This window comes from Rhineura floridana, chromosome 7, assembly GCF_030035675.1.
Source record: "Rhineura floridana isolate rRhiFlo1 chromosome 7, rRhiFlo1.hap2, whole genome shotgun sequence".
Taxonomy (NCBI): Eukaryota; Metazoa; Chordata; class Lepidosauria; order Squamata; family Rhineuridae; genus Rhineura; species Rhineura floridana.
The window spans coordinates 3838657-3866287 of NC_084486.1; the positions used below are offsets into that span (position 1 = coordinate 3838657).

General features: G+C 42.5%; 2 protein-coding genes across 6 annotated transcripts in view; one reads left to right on the forward strand and one right to left on the reverse strand.

Moving 5' to 3' along the window:
* The window catches only part of CBY2 (chibby family member 2), a 31554-nt gene that overhangs the window by 2435 nt on the left and 1488 nt on the right, over positions 1-27631 (reverse strand). Inside the window, exon 1 of one of the 5 annotated variants that reach the window (XM_061634736.1) lies at positions 7257-7277. The exons of 1 other annotated variant lie outside the window; for it this stretch is intronic. The gene's annotated coding sequence lies outside the window, so the exon portion shown is untranslated. Of the gene's footprint in view, positions 1-8; positions 350-7256; positions 7278-27631 lie in introns of those variants that run through there. 3 more of the 5 variants (XM_061634732.1, XM_061634731.1, XM_061634729.1) reach the window with 3 other exon arrangements.
* ERICH6B (glutamate rich 6B) overlaps positions 12010-27631 on the forward strand; it is a 117514-nt gene continuing 101892 nt past the window's right edge. The window contains exons 1-2 of the mRNA XM_061634571.1: positions 12010-12373; positions 22801-22852. Of these exons, the coding sequence (XP_061490555.1) occupies positions 12010-12373; positions 22801-22852 (416 nt within the window). The remainder of the gene's footprint in view (positions 12374-22800; positions 22853-27631) is intronic.

A 27631-nucleotide genomic window follows, 5' to 3' on the forward strand; every position in this document is an offset into this window, starting at 1 on the left:
CAACAGACCCTTTAATCTTTTCCCAATTAGTTTGAAGTTCTTCAAGGTCACAGTTAAAGCTTGGTATTCTAACCTCTTCTGCCCTCATACAACTGCAACTACAACTTCACGATTTACTGAGCGGGATTCTGATAGCCTCTGAGTGGGAGGTAAGGTAATTCCTCCAAACGTTTATATCTCTTGAGCCTTGAATCTTGAACCAACATAAATTTAACTCAAGCCTCGTTCAAGATAAGAAAGTGATTCACTACATTTGTTGATGTTTAAACTTCCCTCCTCTCGTCATCAAAACTTTGGAGCCTCCTTTTTAAGAAGCTGTGCTTGCCATTTGTTAGTTGTTTTCTCTGCCTTAAAGCCACCTCTCCTATAAAATGGTTCACACGAGGAAAATGTGTAAAGAGCAGGGAATCCTGCTAGAAGGGGAAACAGGAACGCCTTCTGGCGATGTGAAACAACTAAAAATTACTCATTTTTTCCCCTCAAACACGGACGGGGGGAAACGTGATATATTATCCCTCTTGGGTGCCAGATCAAGGTCTGATGGCAACGCCCACCCCTCTGGCCTGTTTCATACCACTGACTCCAACACCTCTACCAATGTGATTCTGGACTGGTCCATAGACACGAAAGATACGCTTGGAACATTGGGCTTGCCTCCTTTTTCTACACAAAACCTGGCTCTGGAATTGGAGCAGGCCGAAAATCTATTAAATCACCACTCTGAAGCCATAGTTACCACCGGGATTACTCATGAGGCTTCGAGCTTTCCTTGTCTGACAGATCCATCTTCGCCTCAGTATTTATCAGTCACCTCTCCGGGAAACGTATGTAAACATCAAGTTTATAACCCTGTTGATCTTCAAGGGATGAAATCTCATTTGGTGAAAACTTCAAGAGAGATTGTTTGCATCAAAAACTTCATCAGGGAGGCTAACAGATTACTTACGACCCTTACTGAGGAATTCAAAAAATTAAACACGCATCATAGGACGGGCGACTTTGCAGGTATTCAACATGCAACCCAGCCATGCAAACGTAGACTTAAACACAAAGTGGTCTTAAATGTGAAAAAATCTAAAAACATCAAAAAGTATAAGCCACTGAGGGCCGGGAAAATGAACTTCAGTAACCTTTTAAAAATCCTGGAGGCGCTGCCAAAACCCAGGAGCCCTCATAGGGAAAGCTCACAGATTCCGGAACATCATCATTCGCACCTCAAACCCCGACCCGAAATAACTCTTTTAACATCGCGAACGCCAACTCCAACCTGTGGGAGTCCATCCTGCACACAGCGTCCTGAATGGCGGGCCTGTCCGGAGCGGAAATTGAAAGATTTACACCCTCCCTGTCCTCCAACCAAAGAGAAGCGATGGAATTTACAATACAGCCAAAACAAAATAGCGCTGTTAAATTACCCTGGGATCAATTTTAGAGACTCTCCGGCCATGCGGAAATCACACGTTTTTAAATTTTTACAGTCATTGGATCTGGTGCAGATAAAGGCCTCGGACATTATCAAAGTGGAACATCTATACAGCACTTCCATAAATACAACAGTTCTGCTCACTTTTAGAAGCTCGGAGGCAGCAAGCCACCTGCGTGCAAACAGGCAAATGCTGCACACGCATGGAACATCTATCCAAAGACACTTTCAAAATATAGCGGACCCGTATCCTTTGTTTCCAAGCCCAAATCTATTACACTCAACATCAAGTGTTCCCATTGTCGATTCTGGGACAAAAACTTTGGACAAGGGAACAACTCGCTCGACTACCAAGTCCTCAAGAAAGACTAGTACATCTGGCACGGTCTCTTTTAACCAGGGCCCTACCGTCACTGGAGAAGCGAGTTTAGCTTCCAACTTACGCCTAGTCAGTATGACACCCGGCCCGAACCAAGAGCCCAGACTTAACATCGTAAATAAGGAAGAATCGCTTGGCTTCTTCTGCGAAGAGGAGGAGGATCTCCTCACAATTTTTTTCAGACTTTCTGTGCACGCCCAACAGGACATTATCACCAGATTGCAGAACCTTTCAAATTGTTTGCAGGCTAGGATGACCTTAGCTGAACCCCCTACTCACGTGAGGTCGGAAACGCAAATCCCTACAGATGTGGGGCGCTCTCCCCAACTAGCCCGCGACACACAGATCGCGGCACCTGCGGCGGACTCATCCCCCCTTCATCAGTCCTACTCTGATAATCCGTGTTTCCTTCCCTCTTCGATTAGTGACCGCCCTCATAGGGAATTTCTGAATACTTATTCTGTCCCTTCTTGGACTGATGTAAGATTTTTGGAAAATGCAGAACTGGGGTCTCCGTCTAAATGTCGAGCAGTGGATCCGCTACCCTCTCTGAACCGCCCCCTTTCTAACATCTGCAGGCCAGCGTACATCTGTGAGGCAATAATCCATCTTGGGGAAATACAAAACCTGTCCCCCGCCCTGGATGCATCGCTGGATATTCCCCCTCCTTGGCTGCTCCTCCATCTGCTCCTGCTTTCCCTGCGCCCGCACCTCCATCTTATGCGGAGATGACCGGAATTAACACCTCTGCCCCATACCCATATCCATATCCTGTCCCACGCTATGGGGTTGGGCCGACTGTGAAAGATGGGCAGGCCCCCCCGTACCCCACACAGCCCTACACCACGCAGCCCGGAGCCTTGGCAGGACCTTCCCCAGTTGCTGTTCGGGCGGTTTATGTCCAGCAACTGTTGGTCTTCCATGACCGTCCCATGCAGATGTGCTGTGCGTCATGCAACAAAATAATTTTTGCCTCTGAAGATGTGTTTTCTACAAGACTCAACCTTTGGGAAAATGTATCCCATTTCCTGGCCAATCTCTCTTCAAACTGTATGCCTCTGAATGCATCCTGAAACAATGCTGGCATAAGTCAGTTCCGCCCACGTGAAGGGATGCAGGCCCTGAAAGCATCGTTATACTTTAGTGCTGTCCTAAAATAATAATAATAATAACTTATTTTTATTTTATTTTTTTGCATCATACGATTCATATCCAAGATTTTAATAATAATAATAAAATTTTATTTTTGAGTCGCCTATCTGGCCAAGTGAACGGCCACTCTAGGCGACGTACAAAATACAATAATACAAAAGCCTTTTAATGTTTTGTAAATGGTTTTAGCTGTGTTTATCTCTTGATGTTTTATAATTGCTGCATCTTGCGATGGCCTATGGCTTAAAGCAATAATAAGTTACTACTACTACTTATTGAACATTCATCCTAATCTGCTTGCATGATACTTACACATTTCCCCACTAATAATTCATTCATCCTGCTTTTCAGTGCATTTCCCAATCACTTTTCTAACCACTTTCCTAACGCAAAATGCTAATGCTAAAGAACTCAGGATTGAAGCTGACTGCAACTTCATTGCCATCCTTTCCCCGTCCTTGACACCTTCCCATGTACTGCAGGATGGAAAGTTTTTTAACCTCATGGACACGTTCCCTCTTACACTGAGGAAACCGTAAGCTGTTAGCTGCTTGCGCAGGCCAGGCAGGCCAGTTCTCACCACTCATGCTTTCTTTCCCCTCCCCTCCATCTAATGCCCACATTTTCTCCTAAGTGATGCTTAAGTACCCACAACATTTTGTGATTGTTAGAGGCTATTGAGCATACTCAATCCTCAATGGGCCATTTCCCCTTCTTTTAATTTACAAACCAATATTTATCTGCATACCTGGAGAGTTCCCCAAGTATGCAGAAACCACTACCACCACCCATTGGGGTGGCCTTGTTTAGCTTTCCAGTTGATATGCATGGGGATCTTCAAGTCCAGTATTAGCATGGATAAGCAGTAGGATCAGGAATATACTGCTACAGAGAAAAAACAGTGCTTCTGGCCTAAGGTGCTGTTTTGGGCTCACAGAGGTGGGGCACTTTTCAGGAGGTGAAAAATACATTTTTGTCTTCTTTTAGAGCAGCTTTCGCCAGCCTAGTGCCACTCGGATGTTTTGGACGGCACCTTTCAATTTTGGACTATAAAACCCAAGTGTTGGCTGGGGCTGAGGGTGCTGTAGTCCAAAGCATCTGGAGGGCACCAGGCTGGGCAAGGCTGTTCTGGAGAGAAATTGTTTATCTTCCTTCCTCATAATGTTAGAGCTTGGGGTCACCCATGAACTTGATTAGCAGTAGATTCATGAAAAACAAAGAAAGTACTTCTTCAAGAACAAAGTTAATTTATTTATTCCATAATTTATGGAATTTGTGGTGATGTCTGCTAACTTAACTGTCTTTAAAAGGAGATCAGACAACCTCATAAGAACATAAGAACATAAGAAGAGCCTGCTGGATCAGGCCAGTGGCCCATCTAGTCCAGCATCCTGTTCTCACAGTGGCCAACCAGGTGCCTGGGGGAAGCCCGCAAGCAGGACCCGAGTGCAAGAACACTCTCCCCTCCTGAGGCTTCCGGCAACTGGTTTTCAGAAGCATGCTGCCTCTGACTAGGGTGGCAGAGCACAGCCATCATGGCTAGTAGCCATTGATAGCCCTGTCCTCCATGAATTTGTCTAATCTTCTTTTAAAGCCGTCCAAGCTGGTGGCCATTACTGCATCTTGTGGGAGCAAATTCCATAGTTTAACTATGCGCTGAGTAAAGAAGTACTTCCTTTTGTCTGTCCTGAATCTTCCAACATTCAGCTTCTTTGAATGTCCACGAGTTCTAGTATTATGAGAGAGGGAGAAGAACTTTTCTCTATCCACTTTCTCAATGCCATGCATAATTTTATACACTTCTATCATGTCTCCTCTGACCCACCTTTTCTCTAAACTAAAAAGCCCCAAATGCTGCAACCTTTCCTCGTAAGGGAGTCGCTCCATCCCCTTGATCATTCTGGTTGCCCTCTTCTGAACTTTTTCCAACTCTAGAATATCCTTTTTGAGATGAGGCGACCAGAACTGTACACAGTATTCCAAATGCGGCCGCACCACAGATTTATACAATGGCATTATGATATCGGCTGTTTTATTTTCAATACCTTTCCTAATTATCGCTAGCATGGAATTTGCCTTTTTCACAGCTGCTGCACACTGGGTCGACATTTTCATCGTGCTGTCCACTACAACCCCGAGGTCTCTCTCCTGGTCGGTCACCGCCAGTTCAGACCCCATGAGCGTATATGTGAAATTAAGATTTTGCTCCAATATGCATAATTTTACACTTGTTTATATTGAATTGCATTTGCCATTTTTCTGCCCATTCACTCAGTTTGGAGAGGTCTTTTTGGAGCTCTTCGCAATCCCTTTTTGGGACCTACCTCATGGAGGGTAGGTCTAGCAATGACAATTAGTCACAATGGCAATACGGAACCTCCGTGTTTGGATTATGTCACTGAATACCAGTTGCTGGGGAGCCACAGTGGGAGCAAGCTATTGCCCTTCTTGTGGATTTCCTGGGAGCATCTAGCTGGTCATTGTGGAAAACAGGATGCTAAGTTGATGGACCTTTGATATGATCCAGCAGGGCTCTTTTGATGTTCTTATTAAAGGGGAAAGGACACCTTTTTTTCATTCCCACCCCCCTGAAACTTTCCCTCCTATGCTATATAGCACAAAACGGCTCAGGCTGCCAATTTCAGCCTTAGCACCTTATTGCTATGTAGCAAATAGGGATGTTTCTGGAGAGCAGGAGTTTACATTCATTGCTTCACCTGCTTTTGCTTCTTTTCCCACCCACCATTGGTATATGGCCCCCAGAAAGTTGCCCAGAAGGGAATGCAGCCCTTGAACTGAAAAAAGGTTCCACTCGAGAGGTGGTATCTCTCTTGAGTGAGTACCAGATGTTGGAGGCCAGCATTCTTATCACCATCTTGCCCTGCTTGTTAATTGTCCAGGGGTAACTGACTGGCCACTGTTGGACAGAGAGCTGGGTGAGCCCTTGGTATTACCCAGCATAGGCAGTTCTTATATTTTAAACCAAAATCCAATCCATTTAGCCCTGATTCAGTTACATACTGCAACTGTGTCACGATGGACTGCAGCTCAGTGCAGATTGCCTATGGTGTCTATATGGGGTTAGACTAGAGGATGGATAGTTGACCTCTCCAGGAAAGAGGTTTCAGTTAGCAGAGCTGTGAAGGGCTTCTGCTAAGATGAAAGTCTAGAGATGACTCGCTGAAGTATGGGGCTAAATTTGACTAAGCCATTGTACTTATTTTCTTTCAAAAATAGTTTTTCTTATGCTTACATATACCTTACATAGAGCATGGACCAGGAAGGGAGAGCTGCCACCACCTTTCCTTCCTTCAAACTGATTTCCAGTGCTGCTTGCTGCTACAGGAACAAACTGTTAACAGGTCCATGTTCACTGGTCCATGCAACAAAAGGGGGGAACGTGTCAGATCCATTGTGACATTGAAGTAGTATCTAAGTATACCCAGAACACAACCAAGTGGTGAAGGAGGGAGGTAAAGTATTTTGTTAATCTGTTTTATTAAAGTTGGATTCAGAGTTAAGAGTTTCCCAACAATAACTTCTGAGGGTTACTGTGGCGCATTGTAGAGTTTATTGGATCTGGGATAAAATCCCTGTTGCAGTCATTGGTAGCCTTAGGTAACACTTCATTGCCTTGCCCCAGTCCATTGTAAATAAGAATTATAATGGCCTCCTTTCCTATGTAGGTTTGAGGATGAAGTGAATAATTGTAAAAATGCACACTACAGAAGGGCCCCGCTTTGTGGCGTTCCGCTAATATGGCGGATTTCAATTAGGGTAAGGTCCCACTCATACAGCGCTTGTTCTACTTTTACGGCGTTTCTGGGCGTCGGGCACCATTCTATTGAATGAGTTCCGCTTTTCGGCAGGTTTTGCTTTTAGGTGGGGTCTGGAACGTAACCCGCCATATGAGTGGGGCCCTACTGTATTAGTAGCTCTCTGTTTCCCTTTATATTTTTTAAGTGGCTCTTACAGGTCCAGCGACTGCCATAACTATTTCCTATTATGAGTGCCAGTGTAGTGTAATCTTAGCCTAGAAAGACCTGGGTTCAGATCTCCATTCAACGACACTCTTCCTCCCTCCCTAAACTACCTCAAAGAATTCTGAGAATGGGATGGAATAACTTTTATATACTCCACTGTGAGTTCCTCAGAGGAAGGGTGTGCTACAAATAGGCTAAGAATAACAAGTAACAGTAACAAAATCTTCCTCTGCATAAGAGGTTTCCATTGTACTATGTCATTCACAGGGCACTTGAGAATTTCTTTAGAATTTTGGTCAGCGCAGGGTTCTGTACTTACTTTATTGTTGTGAGGTAGCTAAGGATGGTGTGTTTTTCTTTCCATCAAATGTTTCTCCAGTACTCTGGAGCCTCTCTAGCTGATCACGCTTCCTGGTCTGAAAAAACCTCAGGGGAGGAATTGCCTCATGATGTCTTCTCTTGGGCTTTAATTGAAGTGAGGGCACCTGGAGAGACTACAGAGTTCACTGGTGAGACTGTAGAATGAAAGAAAGGATACTTATAAACATTGTTTGGCAACAAAAGCCCTGCACTTTGGCCATGAGAATTACTCTCCCCTTTGATGATTTTTGAATATAATTTATTTTCTCATAAATTGATGGAGAGTAGTTTTTGAAAAGCATAGGATACATTTTTGGCGCAGAACTCAATAATTTCTATGTCTGATACAGATTGCTTTCTTCAGAACCCCAAATCCTTGGACTACAGAAATTCAAAAGAACAGTCTCTCTCAATCTCTCTCAATCCCCCCCTCACTCACTCACTCACTCACACACACACTCGAAATATAAGGAGGATTTATTTTATTTATTTAAAATATTTCTGTCATTTTTCTGCATAAAATAGACCCAGAGTTACCAATGCAGTGATCTCAGTGGAAAGTGATTAGAGAGTATTTTTGTATCATTAAGGTACTGCTACTGAAATATCAACCCATGTGCGGTAAGACAGAAACAAACCATTAGCCCGAGTTCAGCCACAATGCTAAGCCAGACCATAGCTTACCTTATGGCAGCATGGTAACAGCAGGAGCGAAGGGCCTATAATTTCAGCAGTATGCACTAGCATGCTGTGCATTCACCTTTAAACCTTACTTGAAATTATGGTTTGAAGTGAAATATGAACCAGGCCAATATATATGTGTTAAGCGGAATATAAATTGAGTGGTTAATCTGCATAATAACCAGCCACTGTGTACATTCACCAGGCCTCACAGAGAATGTGCACATTAACCTTCCATGAAGAGGAAAGTTTGCACATTTCCCAGTCAATATACATTATCTGCAACAGGCCTTGGGAAATGTGCATATATTGCCTGAATTTTGTACATTCTCCAGCCATTATGCATAATCCCCAACAGGCCTTGAAGACTGTGCAAATTTCAGCTATATTTTGTACATTCTCCAGTCATTATGCATCTCTGGCAACTCTGAGCCTGATGAATCAATTGGTGCCCATAACCCCTTTGCATCTATGACAGACAGAAAGGAATGCCCACTGGCACCCAGCCCAGACCTAGCTGTTGAACAGCCTGGAGTTTTCCAGAGAGAGCAAAGTGAAAGCGCCTGCCTGAGTGAGAGATTACGCTTTTGCCAAGGTCACAGAAATTAGAAAAGGGACAGCTTCAGAAAATGTTCTCTGCTCCTAGAAGAAGCCTTCGCCTTGCAGCAAAAGCTGGAAAGTACTAAAGAACGCTTGGAGAATGAATGTGCCCACTCACTTCTCTCATATATTAGAGTGGCTGGATGACATAAGATTGCTGCAACAACAGTCTGCTGTTGCTGCTGCATACCTAGTTTGTATCCTGAGATTTGCAGAGTGCTGTTGCTTCCATCTGCCTAGTTTATAATCCTGAGATATATCTAGCCTGTTTATAAGAGATGCCTTAGTCTGCTTCTGAGATATGTCTAGTCTGCTCCTGTTTTGTATCCTGAATCATGCCTAGAATGCCTGATGCTGTATTCCTGTACTGATGGTTCCTGGGGTATTAATTAAGAAACCCAGCCTTCAAGTCCTGGGTCTGCTTCTCTGGTTAGGAGTCAGGACACCAATAGGCCTTGGGGAATGTCCATATTTCAGCCAAATTTTGTATATTCTCCAGCTGTTATGCATAATCCCGAACAGTCTTTGGGGAATGTGCAATTTTTGGCTAAATTTTGTACATTCTCCAGCTGTTATGCATAATCCCCAAAAGGCTTTGTGGAATGTGCATATATTGACTGAATTTTGTACATTCTCCAACCAATATACATAATCCCCAACAGGCCTTGGGGAATGCACATATCTCATGCATTTTGTACATTCTGTGGGCAATATGAACATTCTCCAGTCAGTAAGCATAGTCTTCAAGAATCATGCCTCCACCCCCCCTTATCTCTTTCCTCTGTGCTGCATTTGGCTCACTACCTAACCTTACATGGCCTATAACATACCCTTCCACTGATAAGCTAGGCAGTGGGAAGAAGGTGTGCGGCTCCCAAAATATGAACTTTTAACCCTTCCTTTCCCCTCTCACAACTCTGAGGGAAGAAAGAGCTGGAAAGGAAGGGTGAAGTACCTTTGACTCTACTCACTACGTCTTCTGGCTCCCGCACACTGCCGAGAAATTACTCCAAGAGCATCAAGCTCTTGGTGGAAAAAAAGGTTGCCCACTCCTGCTCTTATTGCTTTTCAAGACTTTAGGATTGTATGTTGACAGCAAAAATGCATAATTCAAACTCTGCCCAGGAAACATCATAGTTTAACAGAGCAGCAGGGCTGCAACCACCCCTGCAGCCCACCTGCTCACACCAGCCATTGCAGAAGGTGGGGAGTGGGGTTGACAAATCACTGTTTCAGCCTGGAGCCCAAATTGGGCCTGATACCATCATGCAATGGCAGTGGGGCTGGCGCAGTCCCTCCTCTCCTTTTGCCCTACTTGGCATGAGCAGCAGGGCTACAGATAGAGTGGGCCTGCCACTATGTTAAGCCCTCATGCTCCCCAGCCAACGTTTCGACTGCAGTGCTAAGAAATGACACAGGCCATATGCATAATACTAGTCCTACTCAGAGCAAACCCATCAAACCTAATAGACATGACTAACTTAGGTTCATTAGAAATAAAATTTTATTATTATTATTATTATTATTATTAATTTCGCTGGGTTTAGTCTGAGTAGGACTTAGTTGGATACAACCCAGTGTTTCTGAAGAGATGTCAGAGAATGTAAATTAATCTTCCAGTCAACATGAGAACATTTCTAACATCCCACACAAACTTCCATTCTAAAACAGAATTAAAAATGGGCAAAACATTATAGATTTAGTGTTTAAATCTAATTATGAAAAACTGTAAAATTCACATTAGAATGTGAGAATGTGAATATTGCCCAGAGAATGTACAAAACGCAGTTGAGATATGTGCATCCCCTGTTGGAGATTATGTATAATGGCTATAGAATGTACAAAAAAAAGCCCTGTTGGGATTAGGGATGGGATCCATTGGCTGGTGACAGTTTGAAAGTATTCCATCGACTGAACAGACCAATATTGATATGAGTTTGTTCTTTGTCTGCTAGCCACTGCTTTTTACCAATTTCGTTTCCTTGCAAAAAATATTGATATTAATATTGATATTTTGAAAGGTAATACAGATATTTTGAAAGGAAATACTGATAAAGGAAAGGAAATATTGATAAAATTATAATTCTTAATATAAATATTTTTGAGTTGGATTTTTTTCTTCAAAAATCCATTTTCAAAAATAGCTGTGGAAAATTGCAACATAAAAATCCAATCAACAACAATAGAGAATAAGCAAATTAATGGATACTTTGGTCCCAAATCTGAATTGGGCGTAAATCTAGCACATCCCTATTGGAGATTATGCATATTGACTGAAGAATGTACAAAATTCAGCCAAGATATTAACATTCCCAAAGGCCTGTTGGGATTATGCATAATGGGCAGAGAATGTGCAGAATTCAGGTGATACATGCACATTCCCTGTTGGAGATTATGTACATTGATCAGAAAATATGCACAATTCACTCTTCATGGAAGCTTAATGTTAGCATTCTCTATAAGGCCTAGTGAATGTGAACAATGGCTGGTTATGATGCACATTAACTGCTCAATTTACATTCTTCTTAACAAATAAATTCTCTTAACATAGGAGTACTATAGATATGTAGGTCTCCCTGTTTATTTTTCTTTTTGAACCAAATATTGTATTTTTAAAAAAACAAAAACAATAGAAATTGTTCAAATGACAAGCTAGTTCCCATAATCAGGGCTTTATGATAAAGCCATTTGCACTGTGCAAGAAACTCGTCAATTTAACATATGTACTCCCTGCATAAGACAATGTTTTTAACACTTTGGGATTCATACTTCAGAAGTATAGCTGCCATATATTTCTTTGTTTATAAAGACTTGCCTACAGATTACTGATGTACATCATTATACATTCTGGACTTTTTTGAGATGCTTAAATTAACTTTCCAGCTGCAATCCTGTGCATAGTTACTTGGGTGTAAGTCTCATTGAGCTCAGTGGGTCTTCATTCAGGGTAAACATGCATAAGGGTGTGCTGCAAATGTTGAAATTTGAAAATAATCTAACTTTTTATCATTAGGTTTTCCTCATCTTTCCTACATATTAGTAGGATGTTCCTGCCTATATGTTATTTGTAAACAAAGCTGGCCCAGAGCTCTAGCCTGTCCAGAGGACATGCAAAGGGATGTGCTTCTGCCAGCTATAAGAACAATGCAGAGGAGAACTATCTCAGAAAATGATTTAAGAAATTTCAGGCCTGTAATCAATTTCTGTAACAGATGCCTGGGCCTAACCACTAGGTCAAATTAAGCACTATACAAAATTAAACAACATTAGTGAAGCCCTAGTGAACTAAAGAGAGGGCAACTTTGATTACAATAAGATTCCTTAGACTGGACATTTTAGCTCCACCGAAGAATCGATGGGTACAATCATAGTAAATGTCCAATTCTTTCTTTATTTCTTTCAGAGCCCAGTCTCCTTTGTGCACTGACAATATGTCTAATGGACAGAACCAGTCAGGGTCAGGTAGCAGAGACCATTTACAATCAGAAATAACCCATACTCCTTTTGTATGCCACTCAATGGATCCCAAGCCTTCACATTTGCTTCTCACTGTAGAAAATGTAGAAAAACTTCAAGAGGAGTATCCTGTGTCTAAATCTGCCCTTACTAGAAGGTCAATAGAAGCATATATTACACAGAGTAATCTCTTTTTGAATGAGAATGAAACTAGTACAGATGGAAGCAAGGAGCAAAATCTGTCAGATGAAAAAAAATCAAAGTCAACTTCCATTGTTCCACAAAGAGAAGATACCTGTGAAGATCACTCAGAAAACGTCGAAGAAATCTCAAAAAAAGGTAGCTGCCAATTGTTCTCTGGTGTATATTTGAGAGTTTCTGTAGCCTGAAGGTTAAGCTACATGAGATATGGGAGATCTGCCACTGAATCTCCTTTAGAAAAGAAAGAAGAAGAAGATGCTCAAAAGCAGCTGGGGAGACAGGGGCTGAATAGGGACAGGCATTTGGGGCTATCAGGGCACAGCCCTGCCAATGAGAATGTAATTTTTTTAAAAAAATATCCTCCACAAGCCACACACTCTTTCTTGTTCCACACATTTTATACTTCTGTTTGAACTCAGATAAGCTCTGCAAACATTTATGTCAATCCACTGTTCTCTGATTAATCTGCTTCTTGTTCTCTGGCCAACCAATCCTAATCCAAAAGTGTAGCTATGGCAGAGAGGTTCCTCCCCTTGGTCTGCCGTCTTGTCAGCCCTCCTGGACCTTTATAAAAATATACTTTATGTGAATGTCTAAGTCCCCACTACTGGAGGAACTTATGGAACGTACAGCATTGAGAACTGATCATGTGGTGTCAAAGACTCCTTTTTCTTACATTTTGGCTTCTTGTTTTTCCCCACCTGCCATATTTTTTTCTCTGAGCGATAGGAACTTACAGTTTACAGAATTGGTTTTATTTTTTAAAAAAGAAACTCTGGAGATCTTTAGGCAATAACTGTTATCCGTGATAATGCTGTTTCAGCAGCCAGAATCCCTTCTGAACCAAAGCAAAACACTTTACGGTTTAGTTAGGTGCTATATGCAAAATTGGAATGCTTAAGGGTTTGCAATATGTTTGCAAGGGAGGAGGATGGGGAGAAAACCAAAACTTGGCCACTTCCCCATGACCATAAAGCCACCATCCTATAGCAGCCCTATCACATCTACTAGGCACCAGCCACCACTGGGAACAATGATTATGGGGCAACGATACTGGGACAATCCTCTAGGCTTGTCCACACTGGAGTTTAATGTGGATTTGAAGCTATTTGTATCTAGAATTGTTATCTTTTTCTTTTTTGTGTCATCCACATGATATCCTGCTAATCCAAGTGGCAGCCTGCACTTTCCCCTTGCTAAATTTGGATTTTCCCAATCTATGGATAATTCGGTAAGGGAAGAAAGTACAACATAAAATTCAATGTTACCTGACTTTGGACATACTGAGGTGCAATGTGTGGGTGGGGTTTTTTTATATGTGTGATGATGTGGTCTGTCACCACACTCCCTATTTCTATTTTGTTTCCATCAGCTGAAAGGAATGGATGCAGCCTTCCTTTTTCTACCAGTTGTTGCTAAATTCATGGTATTTTTTATTTTAAGACATCTCTTTTGCACAGAGCAACTTTTGCACAAAACAGCTGTTTTAAAAATAAAAATTACACTTTTAAGTATAAGAAGCAAGAAAACAAAAGGTGAGAAAATAAAGTGGCAACCATTCATGCCAGCAACTCCAATTCCTTGCCTCGCTAGGAGTGACACACTCACCCTCTCTCTCACATCCACACTCTCTTTTGTATTGCTGTTTTGTGCAAATCAGACAGGTTAAAGGTGTTCATGCACAGGTAAACAAATACATGTGCAAATGCTATGATGGCCTTCAGGTTTCCTGGCTTGAAGTGACACACCCAATTTATTATTACTATTATTTTACTGCTGTTCTGTGCAAATATGGTATGTTGAAAAACTTGTATTTCAAAAATAAAAAATAAACAGTTTTAAAGGTAGATTAAAAAAAGAGATGAAAAATGCTAGTGCAGATGTCCACAATGAACCTCAGGTTTCTGGAACTTTTGGTGGACAGGGAAGTGCTAATTAAGGGGAGAGGACAACTCCACACAGCATAAATACATTCCATCAAGCACCACAGCATACCAGTGTGGACTGGAAACACAGATTTTGGATGCTTAAAATATTAATGCTCATATTTGGACTAAGGTACACAAATGCACACACAAAAACAGCTGCCCACATACACAGTAAGACATAAGTGTGGAGATAGTCTGGACCCATTTCAATCGGGCTTTCGGCCGGGGTTTGGTACAGAAACAGCCTTGGTCGCCCTGTATGATGACCTCTGTCGGGAGAAAGACCGAGGGAGTGTAACTCTGTTGGTTCTCCTTGATCTCTCAGCGGCTTTTGATACCATCGACCATGGTATCCTTCTGGGGCGACTTGCAGATTTAGGAGTTGGAGGCACTGCTTGGCAGTGGCTGTGCTCCTACCTCGAGAATCGTCTCCAGAAGTTGATGCTTGGGGAGCACTACTCGAGTCCCTGGGTACTCCAATATGGGGTCCCGCAGGGTTCAGTTCTGTCCCCCATGCTCTTTAATATCTATATGAAGCCGCTGGGTGGGGTCATTAGGAGATTTGGAGTGCGTTTCCAGCAATATGCTGATGATACGCAGCTCTACTTCTCCTTTTCATCTTCTTCAGGTGAGGCTGTTAATGTACTAAACCGCTGCCTGGCCGCGATAATGGACTGGATGAGAGCTAATAAACTGAGACTCAATCCTGACAAGACTGAGATGCTGTTGGTGGAGGGGCTCTCTGCCCGGATGGTTGATGTCTGACCTGCCCTAGATGGGGTTACACTCCCCCTAAAGGAGCAGGTCCATAGTTTGGGGGTCTTATTAGATCCGCTCCTGTCACTGGAGGCGCAAGTAGCCTCGGTGGCACGGAATGCGTTCTACCAGCTTCGGCTGGTAGCCCAACTACGACCCTATCTGGACAGGGAGAACCTCGCCACAGTTATCCATGCTCTGGTAACCTCTAGATTGGACTACTGTAATGCACTCTACATAGGGCTACCTTTGAAGACGGTTCGGAAACTTCAGCTGGTGCGGAATGCTGCGGCCAGAGTTCTTACTTGGTCTAAAAAATCTGACCATATAACACCTGTCCTGGCCCAGCTGCACTGGCTACCAATATGTTTCCGGGCCAGATTCAAAGTGTTGGTTCTTACCTATAAAGCCCTTAACGGCATCGGACCGCAATACCTGACGGAACGCCTCTCCCGCTATGTACCTACCCGGTCGCTGCGCTCGACGTCGAAGGCCCTTCTCCGGGTTCCAACGCATAGGGAGGCCCGGAGAGCAATAACTAGAGCTAGGGCCTTCTCAGTGGTGGCCCCCGAATTATGGAACGCCCTCCCTGACGAGATACGCCTGGCGCCTTCTTTATTATCTTTTCGGCGCCAGGTAAAGACCTACCTCTTTGCCCAGGCATTTTAAATGTTAAATTTTAAATTTAATCTATTTTAATTTTAATTTTTTGTCTTAATTTTGTTTTTAAATATGTTTTCATATTGTATTGTACCCACACCTGTATTTTAATCTGTTTTTATCTTATTGTACACCGCCCTGAGAGCTTGTCGCTAAAGGGCGGTCTAAAAGTGCAATAAATAATAAATAATAATAATAATAGTCTCTCTCTCATGCTGCTTTCCTGGTTGAATTCCCTCTCTTCATTGCAAATTGCGTGGGGGGCGGCTGTGGCTTCATTTAAGTTTAAAATTGAGCCTCCCCTTCACCAGGTCCTGGAACTGCTTCACACTTTTTAAGTAGTTCCTTTATTTTTTTAAAAAATAACATGATTGAATTGATAAATGCACAAATATTCATTCAGCATTTAAAAAAAAAAGGCAGAGGAAGGGCCCCCAATTCCAACACCCTTCTGGCTGACATAACTGCCCCTAGCAATGTTTTTAAAGTCAAATTTTTAAGAATGTATATTGCTATTGGCGTGAAAGGAAAGGATAAAGGGGTGGAGGGGATCTTCTCAAAATGCTCTGCTTCCACCACTGTTTATCAGTCTGAAGGCTTTCTGTACAACAGCAATTGAAGATTGAGAACCAGGCCTTGAGAAGGTTTTTCCATTGGGTAACCTCTAACAAGTGTGACCAGACATCATGATAATAAGATCTGGAAACCACAGATATCTGGGCCAGTCCATTGCCACCAGGATCATCTAGAGCTGTCTCCCAAATTCTCTGGAGAACTCAAACAAGCATTGACATAATTGGGAAGGCATAGAACAGTCCCACTGACCATCTTGCTTCCAATTAACTTGTGCCCATGGCACCTGGGCAGCAATGTCTCATGGTGAAGCTTTGTACCTGTGCATTCTCTGGCACAGCAAAGAGATCTGCTAGTAGCTGTCCAAAGCACTGGGCAATCTGTTGGAAGACCTGCATGAGAACATTTCACTTTGATTCCTGAATAGATGTTTTGCTGAGCCAAATCTGTAGTCAGGTTGGCTAGTCTGACTACATGTTGTGTTTTGATGAAAGCAAGGTGATCTTTTGCCCAGTTTATGTCATTCCAGTCTCCTGATGCAGTATGCAGAATTGCATGCTCTTCTGTCATACCTTTGCTGAAAAGTTTTCAGTCCAAATAGGAATATGGCTATTGACAAAGAATGCAAGAACACAAGAACAGCGCTGCTCAATCAGACCAAAAACCCATCTATTTCAGCATCCTGTTTTCATAGTGGGCAAATCAGATGCCTATGAAAAGCCTCCTAACAAGAAACGATCACAATGGCAATCCCCCCAGTTGTAACTCCCCATTACCTCGGATACTTCAATAATGGCTAGTGGTTGTTAATATTCTTTTCCTACATGGATTTGTCTAAACTTCCTTTAAAGCCATTCAACTTGGTGGCCACCACTGTATCTTATGACAATGAATTCCATAGTTTACATATATGCTGTGTGAAGAGGTACTTTTGTCTGTCCTGAATCTTCCAACATTTAGCTCCATTAGATGGTCCCAGGTTCTAATATTACGAGACAGAGAGAAAAATTTATCTCTAACCACTTTCTTCACACCATGCATAATTTTATACCCTCTATGATGTTTCCCATTATCCACATTTTCTAGGCTAAAAAGCCTCAAATATTTCAACCAGGGCTGGCGACAAAGGGCAGCCAGGTCAGGCCCTGGCTAAGGGCCCCGCAGCCCACAGGGGCCCCAGAAGGGCCCCTTGTTAGGGTGGAGGAGTAGTGCTCCCCTTCCATGATCCCTGGCAGGATCCCTGCCACGAATCACAAGGAGGGAGCTTTCAGGCCACCCACCCATTCACTCGCTCCACCTATGTCTCTGTCCTGTTTTCTGGGGCTGTGTGCACTGTGCACACAGGGTTACTATCAACCAAGATGGCAGAAGAGGCTTTTTTAAGGGGCTGATGCTCCTACTGCCATCTTGGTTGATGGCAGGCATGTGCGTGCGCGTGCACTCCATCAACGATGATGGCGATGGGGACATCAGCCCCTTTGAGAAGCCTCCGCTTTTTGACATGAGGCCACCAGAACTGTACCCAGTATTCCAAGGATGGTTGTACCATATATTTATATAATGGCATTGTGATAGTATTTTATTTATTTTTATTTATTTATTTTATTTTATTTAATTTATATACCGCCCTAAGCCCAAGGGCTCTCTGGGCGGTGTACATAAAATAAAGCAATCAGGAATATATAAATACAATAATACAATAGAATCAAACCAACAAAGGTAAACAAAAATAATCAAACAGTAGCAAAATACAACAATACATATAATAATACGCATTAAAATGCCTGGGAATATAAAAAGGTTTTCACCTGGCGCCGAAAAGATAGCAGCGTAGTAGTTGTATTTTCAGTGCCTTTCCTCATGATCCCTAACATGGAATTCAACTTTTCCACAGCTGCCATACATTGGCTTGACATTTTCATCAAGCTGTCTTCTATGACCCAAGGTTTCTTTCCTGGTCAGTCACTGCCAGCTCAGAATTCATTAATGTATAAGTTAAGGGGGTTGCCCAATGTGCATGACTTTACAGTTGCATACACTGAATTGCATTTTGTAGAATCATAAAATAGTAGAGTTGGAAGAGGCCTATAGGGTCATTGAGTCCAACCCCCTGCTCAATACCGGAATCCAAATTAAAGTATACCCATCAGATGGTTTCCTCTTGAATGCCTCCAGTGTTGTCATACCACTCTAGCAATTAGGATGTTTTTCCTGATGTTTAGTCAAAATCTGGTTTCCTGTAACTTGAACCCATTACTCCATGTCCTGCACTCTGGGAAGATCAAGAAGAGATCCTGGCCCTCTGGGTGACAACCTTTCAAGTACTTAAAGAGTGCTATTCTATCTCTCTTCAGTCTTCTCTTCTCAAGGCTAAACATGCCCAGTTCTTTCAGTCTTTCCTCATAGGGCTTGGTTTCCAGTCCTCTGATCATCTTTGTTGCCCTCCTCTGAACCTGTTCCAGTTTGTCTGCATCCTTCTTGAAGTGTGGAGACCAGAACTGGCCGCAGTATTCAAGATGAGGCCTAACCAGTGCTGAATAGAGGGGAACTAGTACTTCACGTGATTTGGAAATAATACTAAATAATACTAAAGTAGCATTTGCCTTTTTTGCAGTGACATCACACTGTTTGCTCATATTCAGTTTGTGATCAACAACAATTCAAAGATCTTTCTCACATGTCATATTGCTGAGCCAAGTATCCCCTATTTTATAACTGTGCTTTTGGTCCCCCCCCCGGTGTAGAACTTCGTACTTATCCCTGTGAAATTTCATTTCTGTTGTTTTCAGCCCAATGCTATCAAGATCCCTTTGAATTTTGTTTCTGTCCTCCAGAGTATTAGCTATCCCTCCCAATTTTGTATCATCTGCAAATTTGATAAGCATTTCCTGCATGTTCTCATCCAAACCATTATTAAAAAAAATGTTGAACAGCACTGGGCTCATTACCTCCCCCCAGTTTGAGAAGGAACTATTGATAAGCACTCTTTGAGTACAATCCTTTAGCTAACTGTGGATCCACTTGATAGTTGTTCCATCCAGCCCATTTTAGCTAGCTTACTAATCAGAATATGTTACCTGCTCAAAAGTTGAGATTTGTCTGGCAGGATTTGTTCTTGATAAATCCATGTGCATTGTTTTCAAGGTGCTTACACACTGACTGCTTTATAATCTGCTCCAGAATTTTCCCAAGGATTGATGTCAGGCTGATTGGTCTGTAATTCCCAAGTTGTTCCTTTTTGCCCTATTTTGAAGATATTATTTATTTTTTTATTACATTTATACCCCGCCTTTCTTTTCGTGATAGAAACCCAAGGCAGCTTACCAAGCAGTCTCCCACCCAGGCACTGATCAGATCTGACCCTGCTTAGCTTCAGCAGGAAGCTGGCCTTATGTGCCTTCAGACCATAGATAGGGACAACATTATCCCTCCTTCAGTTATCTGGCACTTCATCCATCCTCCATGATTTTGCAAAGATAATCGACAGTGGCTTTGAAAGTTTTTCAACCAAATCCTTCAATACTCTAGGATGCAGTTCATCAGGCCCTGGAGGTTTGAACTCGTTCAAAGTGATTAAGTATTCCTTGACCATTTGTCTATCAATCTCATGCTGCAATCCTGCCCCTTCAATTTTATGTTTTCCGGGAGGGTCACAGGCCCTTTTTTGGGAGAAGAATGAGTCAAAGTAGGAATTGAGCACTTCTGCCTTTTCTTTGTCATCTGTTATCATTGTGCTATCCTCACTGAGTAGCTGAACCACCATTTCTTTTCTCTGTCTTTTACCATGGATGTACCTGAAGAAAGCGTTTTTGTTGCTTGCCAACCTCAGCTCATTCTCAGCTTTAGCCTTCCTGACACCATCCCGGCAATTCCGTGATACCTGCCTGTACTCTTCCTTTTGTGGCCTGGCCTTCTTTCCACTTCCTGTAAGTGTCTTTTTTTCTTTTCAGATCATCTCTAAGCTTTTTGTGAAGCCACATTGGCTTCTTCTGCTCTTTCCCCCCTTTTTTCTTGTTGGACTTGCTTGCCATTGCGCTTTTAGAATTTCCTTTCTTAGAAACTCCCACCCATCTTGGACTCCTTTTCTCATTAGGGTTGCTTGCCATGGAACCTTTCTTAACATTGCTCTGAATTTATTGAAATCAGCTTTGCTGAAGTCCAGGGTACGTGTATAGCTGCTCTCAGCTTTTGCTTCCTTTAAAATCCAGAACTATACTTAACATGGTCACTTTCCCCTAGAGTTCCCATAACTGCTATTTGACCCACTAAGTCATCTCTGTTGCTTGGAATCAAGTCAAGGATAGCTGATCCTGTAGTTGAGTTGCCATTTTAATGCCCATTCATACCACCCTGAACAATTTGGTGTCACCAGCAAACTTGGCCACTTCACTGCCCACCCCTAACTCCATGATGCCAAAGTCCAGCACTGCCAGAGACACAGAGGTTGAGGGAACAGTGGTGCCAAAGGAGGAGTCACCAGGCCAAGCACCACTAGAGTGTCCAAAGCCCCAGATGCCAGTGGCCCCAAGCCGGCGTCTCCTGTGCCTGAACCTGAGACTGCTGCCCCTGAGCCCAGCAAGGGGACAGCATATGCAATGTAAGGGCTTCACACTCAGTGGAACTGGTACACCATTGCAGGCAGTGCACTGAGCGTGGACTCAGGGAGAGATGACAAAATGCTAGGCTCCAGGCAAAAGCCTATCCCTTTAAGACCTTCCACTTTAAAGAGGGGGATAGAACCTGATGGGGTACTGGATGTCAAGGCATAGAAAGTTTCAGTCTGGTCCTGATATTGTTATATTAAGTTGATCCCTAGAAGTTTGCTTTGCTGAGCTAGATGGACCAGTGGTCTGATTTGGAATAAGGCAACTTCTTAAGTTCTGGGAGCCACTTGATCTCTCAGGTGAGCCAACCAAAACGACTGGTGTCTGTTGTGTGTGTATGATCTTGTCCAGCAGTACAAGGCATGTTCCCTGAAAGAGATGATTCAGTGCAAGTCACCATTCCAAGGAAAGCTGCAGGCTCTCAGAAATCTCCACTGAAAGCTGATAGCAAGTTCAATTAGCTATCTGTTCCTGAAAAGGTAGTAGCATTGCCTGAGGCAGTCTGGTGTTGCAAAGGGACTGTGCCACTTGGATATGGACTACCCCCAAGTGTTCTAAATGTTGCGATGGGTGCCGATTATTCTTGGTTTTGTTGACCATGAAGATGAAGGCATGTTTTGCAGACAGGATAGCATGGCCTCCATATCCCACAGACCTTTCTCCCTGGAGGGAGATCATATGGGAATTATACTAAGATAGGTATATGCCTTGTGTTCTGTGGTGAACACAGGCCAACTGAATATTTGGGTGTTGATGTTAATCAGAAATTTTGGGAATGAAGATTTTGTATGAGAAGTCAAGGGAATGTCCTATGATTGATCAGCTTTGTGGAAGATGTAAAAATAAGCTTTGGAATAGACTGAAGAAGGCCAGAACCATTTGTTGATTGCTGCTACTGGGGACCCCAGTGTCACCACCCTGAAGTGCTTCCCTTGTAAAAGATTCAGGTCTAAAATGGCTCTTCATTTCCATTCCTTTTTTGGAACTAAGACAATAACTAGCAGAGCATCTTTGGATACGCAGGACTAATTTTATCATTTGGATGTCCAAGAGGTGTCCAAGATGTTTTACCAGATCCTTCATTTTCAGGTAAGCTACAAACTTGCCTCAGCAAGCAAAGGGCTGTGGTTCCCATTTGTTCTTCTCCACAGACCACTTGGACAATGCTTGTGGTCTTGGAGAACCACTTCATGGTTTTTCTGCCTGTTGTACCAATTGTAATGTACTGTGCTTGGTGCGCTATGATTTTTAATTTTTATGTCGCTTCTTTTATCCTTAAATTGTATTTTGTTGTATTACAATTTGCGTTCTATAAAATTCAAATTGTAATACAATAAAAAACAATAGAAGAAACAAATAAAAATACAATTAAAAATCAATATTAATATTTTATGCAGACATGCTGTGGACCACCTGAATGACGCTCATGGATCACAGTTTAGAAACCCTTGCTCTAGGGTATCCCTTTGTAAAACAGTCTGCCAAACCCAGGCATCTGAGCTTGTCTGAACCCAGATAGGTGTAAAGTGTAGAAGTCAGCCCCAGCTGGCATACTGGAAGGGAGAATGCCGAGCATCTCTTTGGTCCCTTGTGCTGATAGGAGGAGGTGGAAGAGGAAGGGGCAGAGGAGCAATAGCTAAAACCCATTGGGTGGCTTGGAGTGGGAATATTTGGACTTGTAACCCTCAGAAATGCATGATCTAACAGGCTATTTACTTGATTGAAAAGACTTCTGGAGTTTGCTTTTGCAGCCATTCGTTGTTGCTGTGGGTAGAGCCATTTTCTTGCACTTGGTTTCTACAAGGACAGCTGCCAGACGCTCTCCGTATGTACTTAATTGTTAATTACAGGCTATAGAAATAAGCTAAAGCTTATCTGCAAGCAAATACAATTTGTGCAACCTTCCCAAACTGGGGCCCTTCAGATGTTTTGGACTACAGGCCCATCATCCCCACACAGCATAGCTGTTGAGAAAGGCTAAGCTAATGTAATGCCAGTTTTATTCTGTCGACTTTAAAAGAAGACCCTTTCTCGTTCCCTTCAGATTCGCAGACAAGATCTCCATCAACTTCAGTTCTCAAAGCTCAAGCATCAAAGTAAGGAGAGTTACCACCACCTACTTCAGTAACATTCTGCTGTACGCAGTTCATTAACAACAATGACTGGACCAGCCCATTTAACCAGTGATTAACATATATTTCGCCTAGCCCCATGCTACATTCCTGCTGACACTGAACCTACAAGCCACTATAACGTGCTCCACTATGATGGAGTGCCTTTCCATCTGAAAATTGGCACCTGCACATCACTCCTAATTTACTTATGATCCCTCATTGGGGGAGAGGGGAGAGGCTCGTGGCAAAAAACAGTTGCAAGAAAACCATATGCCCTCTGGCAACGCTTTTGCAGGACCTGATAATGTCAGTCACAACATTGATTTATTATTCACCGCCTCATCTTCCAATGTAATATATTCTGTGCACTCTGCATAGCACAGTTTACACCTAAAGGGCAGTCTCTACTAAAGGAATCAATTGACACAAATCTGACATCAGAAATGGCAATACTCATAAATCAGTAGGAGAATATTTTAGTCTACCAGGGGACTCTGCAACTGATATTCTGATGGCTATACTTGAAAAAAGGAATTTAAAAGGGAGGCTCCAGTGTGAAACTACTGAATTGCAATTCATCAAGAAGTTCAATTAAATTCATTTCTGTCTGAACAGAGATAATAGTTTCCTTTCCCGCTACAGATGTTAATTAACTCAGCATCGCCAAGTTGTTTTATCACCTATCACCAGAGCTTGGAAAAGTTACTTTTTTAAACTACTGAATTGGGCTGATGGGAGCTGTAGTTCAAAAAAGTAACTTTTCCAAGCTCTGCCTATCACTGCTGTTGTAAAGGGTCATCCTGTTTATCATGCATACATTCCAGCTCTAATTGAATTGTCATTATCTGTACTTTTTGCATTTTATTTTCCTGACTTCAGTGCTCACTATTACCACCACCACCACCACCACCACCACCACCACTGTGTGTGTGTTACATGCAACTGGGGATCACGCTTCATGCATTTGATGAAGTAGACTCTAGTCCACAAAAACTCATGCCGTATTAAATTTGGTTGTCTAAGTTGCCACAAGATTCTTTGTTGATTTTGCTGCAGCAGACTAACTTGGCTCCCCTCCTGGATATCACGTCCCCACTTGATCAACCTTTCCTAAATTAAAAGCCCCAATAATCATAGCTTTCCTCATAGGGATGGTGCTCCAGCCGCCAATAATTTTAGTTTCCTTTTTAAGCTCTACAATATCCTCTTTGAAATGCAGCGGCCAGACCTGTACATAGTATTCCAAGTGTAGCCACATAGCACAGGGTGTTTTCTTAAAAAGTACTGCCAGCATTGTAATGCTTTTTTATTTTTTATTCCCTAGTACAGAATTTGCTTTTTTCACAGTGGCTTATTTATTACTTATTTATCTTTCCTGGTTATTCATCACCAGTTCAGACCCCATCAGCATATATGTGAAGTCAGAGATTTTTGCCTGCAAAGTGTAGCACTTTACACTGCAGTTGATTCAGTTTGGAGAGCTTCTTCTGGAGCTTTTTGCAGTCTGTTTGGTTTTTTGGTTTTCACCATCCTTAATAATTGGATGTGACTGGCAATCATTCAAGATTGTTTATGAGCAAGTTTAAAAGCACAGATCCTTGGGAGAGGACACTTCTTATATCTCTCCATTGTGAGCATTGTCCAGTAATTTATTCTTAACTCTCTGCTTTCTGTTGTTCTTTAATCAGCTACAAATCTAACACTTCATCAAAAGTTTTTTTTTTTAATTGCAAGTGTACAATGGTTGGTTATTGGATTATTCCTATCCACACGTTCGTTGACTGTCTTGAAGATCTCTGACATGTTAGCGAGGCAGGGCTTAACTTTGCAGTAGATACAGAGCTTGGAAAAGTTACTGTTGTGAACTACAACTCCCATCAGCCCAATCCAGTGGCCATGCTGGCTAGGGCTGATGGGAGTTGTAGTTCAAAAAAAGTAACTTTTCCAAGCTCTGAGTAGATATGTAGATTCTTCTTCATTGAGAGTTCTTTTTGTATATGCTTGATAGTTAGTTTATGCAGAACAGATGCCAAGCTAGCCAGCCTGTAATTTCCTCAACTCCCGCTGTTTCCCTTTTAGAGATTGGTGTTATGTTGGCTACTTTCCAGTCCTCTGTTATGAGCCCAAATTTAGTGATGTTGCATATTTTTGTTAGAAAATCAGCATTTTAATATTTGAGTTAAGATGGATTCCACCTTGACCTGGTGACTGAAGTAGTCATCTCTTATAACTGAAGCAAAAGGAGAAATTTTGGAAGTTAAATTACTTGAATACATATTCCAAATTCTCCTTCCTATTCCCCCTTTAACCTATGAATAGCACTAACAGTATCATGCTGCTTGAAATAGTGACTCTGCCAAATTATTAAGAACGTAATTTTCAAAGGTCCAGTCTTTGGGGTGGTCTGACAGTTCTTCTGGATGATTTTGGTACTACAGGAGTATTTTCTAGGATCTTCCCTTTTCTAGGGAGCATTATACGTCAAAGACAAATACACCTCTATGGAAGTCCAAGACAGCGAACAAAGTGGTCCGGTAGAGACCATTTGGGTAAAAATAAATGGAGAAACAAATAAAACCGACATGGTAGTAGGTGTCTACTACAGATTCCCTGGCCAAGAAGAAGTGGTAGACGAGGCCTTTCTCAAACAAATCTCTGAAATCTCAAGGAGGCAAGAAGTAGTAGTGATGGGGGACTTCGACTACCCGGATTTCTGCTGGGAGACAAACTCTGCGAAGCACAAAGTCTCCAACAAATTCCTGATGGGCCTTGCTGATAATTTTGCTCTTTCAAAAAGTAGAAGAAGGAACAAGGGGATCGGCAATCCTGGACCTGATCTTAACTAACAGGGATGAATTGGTCACGGGAATTAAAGCTGTCAGTACCTTGGGGGAAAGTGACCATGTAATGCTGGAATTCGTGATTCTGGGGAAAGCCAAAGAAGAATATAGTCAAATATGGACCTTGGATTTCAGGAAAGCCGATTTTAGCAAGCTCAGGGAAATGATGGGTAGGATCCTGTGGCTAGATAGACTAAAGAAAAAAGGAGCCCAAGAAGCGTGGGAGTTCATGAAGAACGTATTACAAAAAGCGCAATCGCAAACAATTCCAAAGAGGAAGAAAAACGGAAGACATCGGAAAAAGCCAATGTGGCTACTGGTGGAAGACTGGTGGAGGAGGTAAAAATAAAAAAGAGCATGTATAAAGAATGGAAGGAAGGACGCATCACCAAGGAAGAGTACTGACGAGTGGCTCGGGCTTGCAGGAATAGCGTAAGGAAAGCTAAAACCCAGAATGAGCTGAGGCTGGCGAGGGAAACGAGGAACAACAAAAAGGGGTTTTTCAGATATGTTCAAAGCAAGAGAAAGACCAAGGAAACGGTGGGACTGCTGCTCAATGAGGATGGCAAAATGTTGACAGATAACAAGGAAAAGGCAGAACTGCTCAATGCCTATTTTGCCTCCGTTTTCTCCCAAAAAGGGAACAGCGTGCAACCTTCCATCGGTAGCAATCTCAGTAAGGGGTCGGGATTGCAGTTCAAGATTGATAAGAAGATAGTCAGGAAATACCTAGTTAACCTAAATGAGTTCAAATCTCCAGGGCCTGATGAACTGCATCCCAGAGTATTGAAGGAACTTGCTGATGTACTCTCGGAACCTCTTGCCATCATCTTTGAGAAATCTTGGAGAACGGGAGAGGTGCCGGAGGATTGGAGACGGGCAAACGTCGTCCCGCTCTTTAAAAAGGGTAAAAAAGAAGATCCAGGGAATTACAGGCCGGTCAGTCTGACTTCAATACCGGGAAAGATATTAGAACAGATAATAAAAGAGTCCATTGGCAACTATCTAGATGACAATGCTGTGATTGGTAGGAGCCAGCATGGGTTTGTCAAGAAAAAATCCTGTCAAACTAATCTCATCTCTTTTTTTGATCGGGTCACTAGCTTAGTAGATGGTGGAAATGCTGTAGATGTCATCTATCTAGATTTCAGCAAAGCGTTTGACAAAGTCCCCCACGACCTTTTGATTAGCAAACTGGTCAAATGCGGACTACATGGAAATACTGTCAGGTGGATCCACAACTGGTTGGAAAACCGTACTCAAAGAGTGGTCATCGGTGGCTCTGCTTCGGACTGGAAGGAGGTTTCGAGTGGAGTGCCACAGGGTTCTGTTCTGGGGCAGATACTCTTCAACATTTTTATCAATGTCTTAGATGATGGGGTGGAGGGAAGCCTTATGAAGTTTGCAGATGATACGAAACTGGGGGGGATAGCTAACACAATGGAAGACAGGAATAAAATCCAAAGGGACCTGGATAGACTAGGAAATTGGGCTGAAATTAATAAAATGACATTCAATAAAGACAAATGCAAGATTCTGCATTTAGGCCACAAAAACAAAATGCACGGGTACAGGATGGGAAATACCCGGCTTAGCAGTAGTGCATGTGAGAAGGACCTTGGAATTGTAGTGGATCGCAAGTTGAACATGACCCAGCAGTGTGATGCTGCTGCAAAAAAGGCAAATGCGGTTTTGGGCTGCATAAACAGAGCTATAGTTTCCAGGTCGAGGGAAGTAATAGCCCCACTATATTCTGCATTAGTCAGGCCTCATCTGGAATACTGCGTTCAGTTCTGGGCGCCTCATTTTAAGAAAGATATAGACAAGTTAGAGCGGGTTCAGAAGAGGGCAACGAGGATGATAACCGGTATGGAGAACAAGTCTTATGAGGAAAGGTTGAAGGAACTTGGCATGTTCAGTC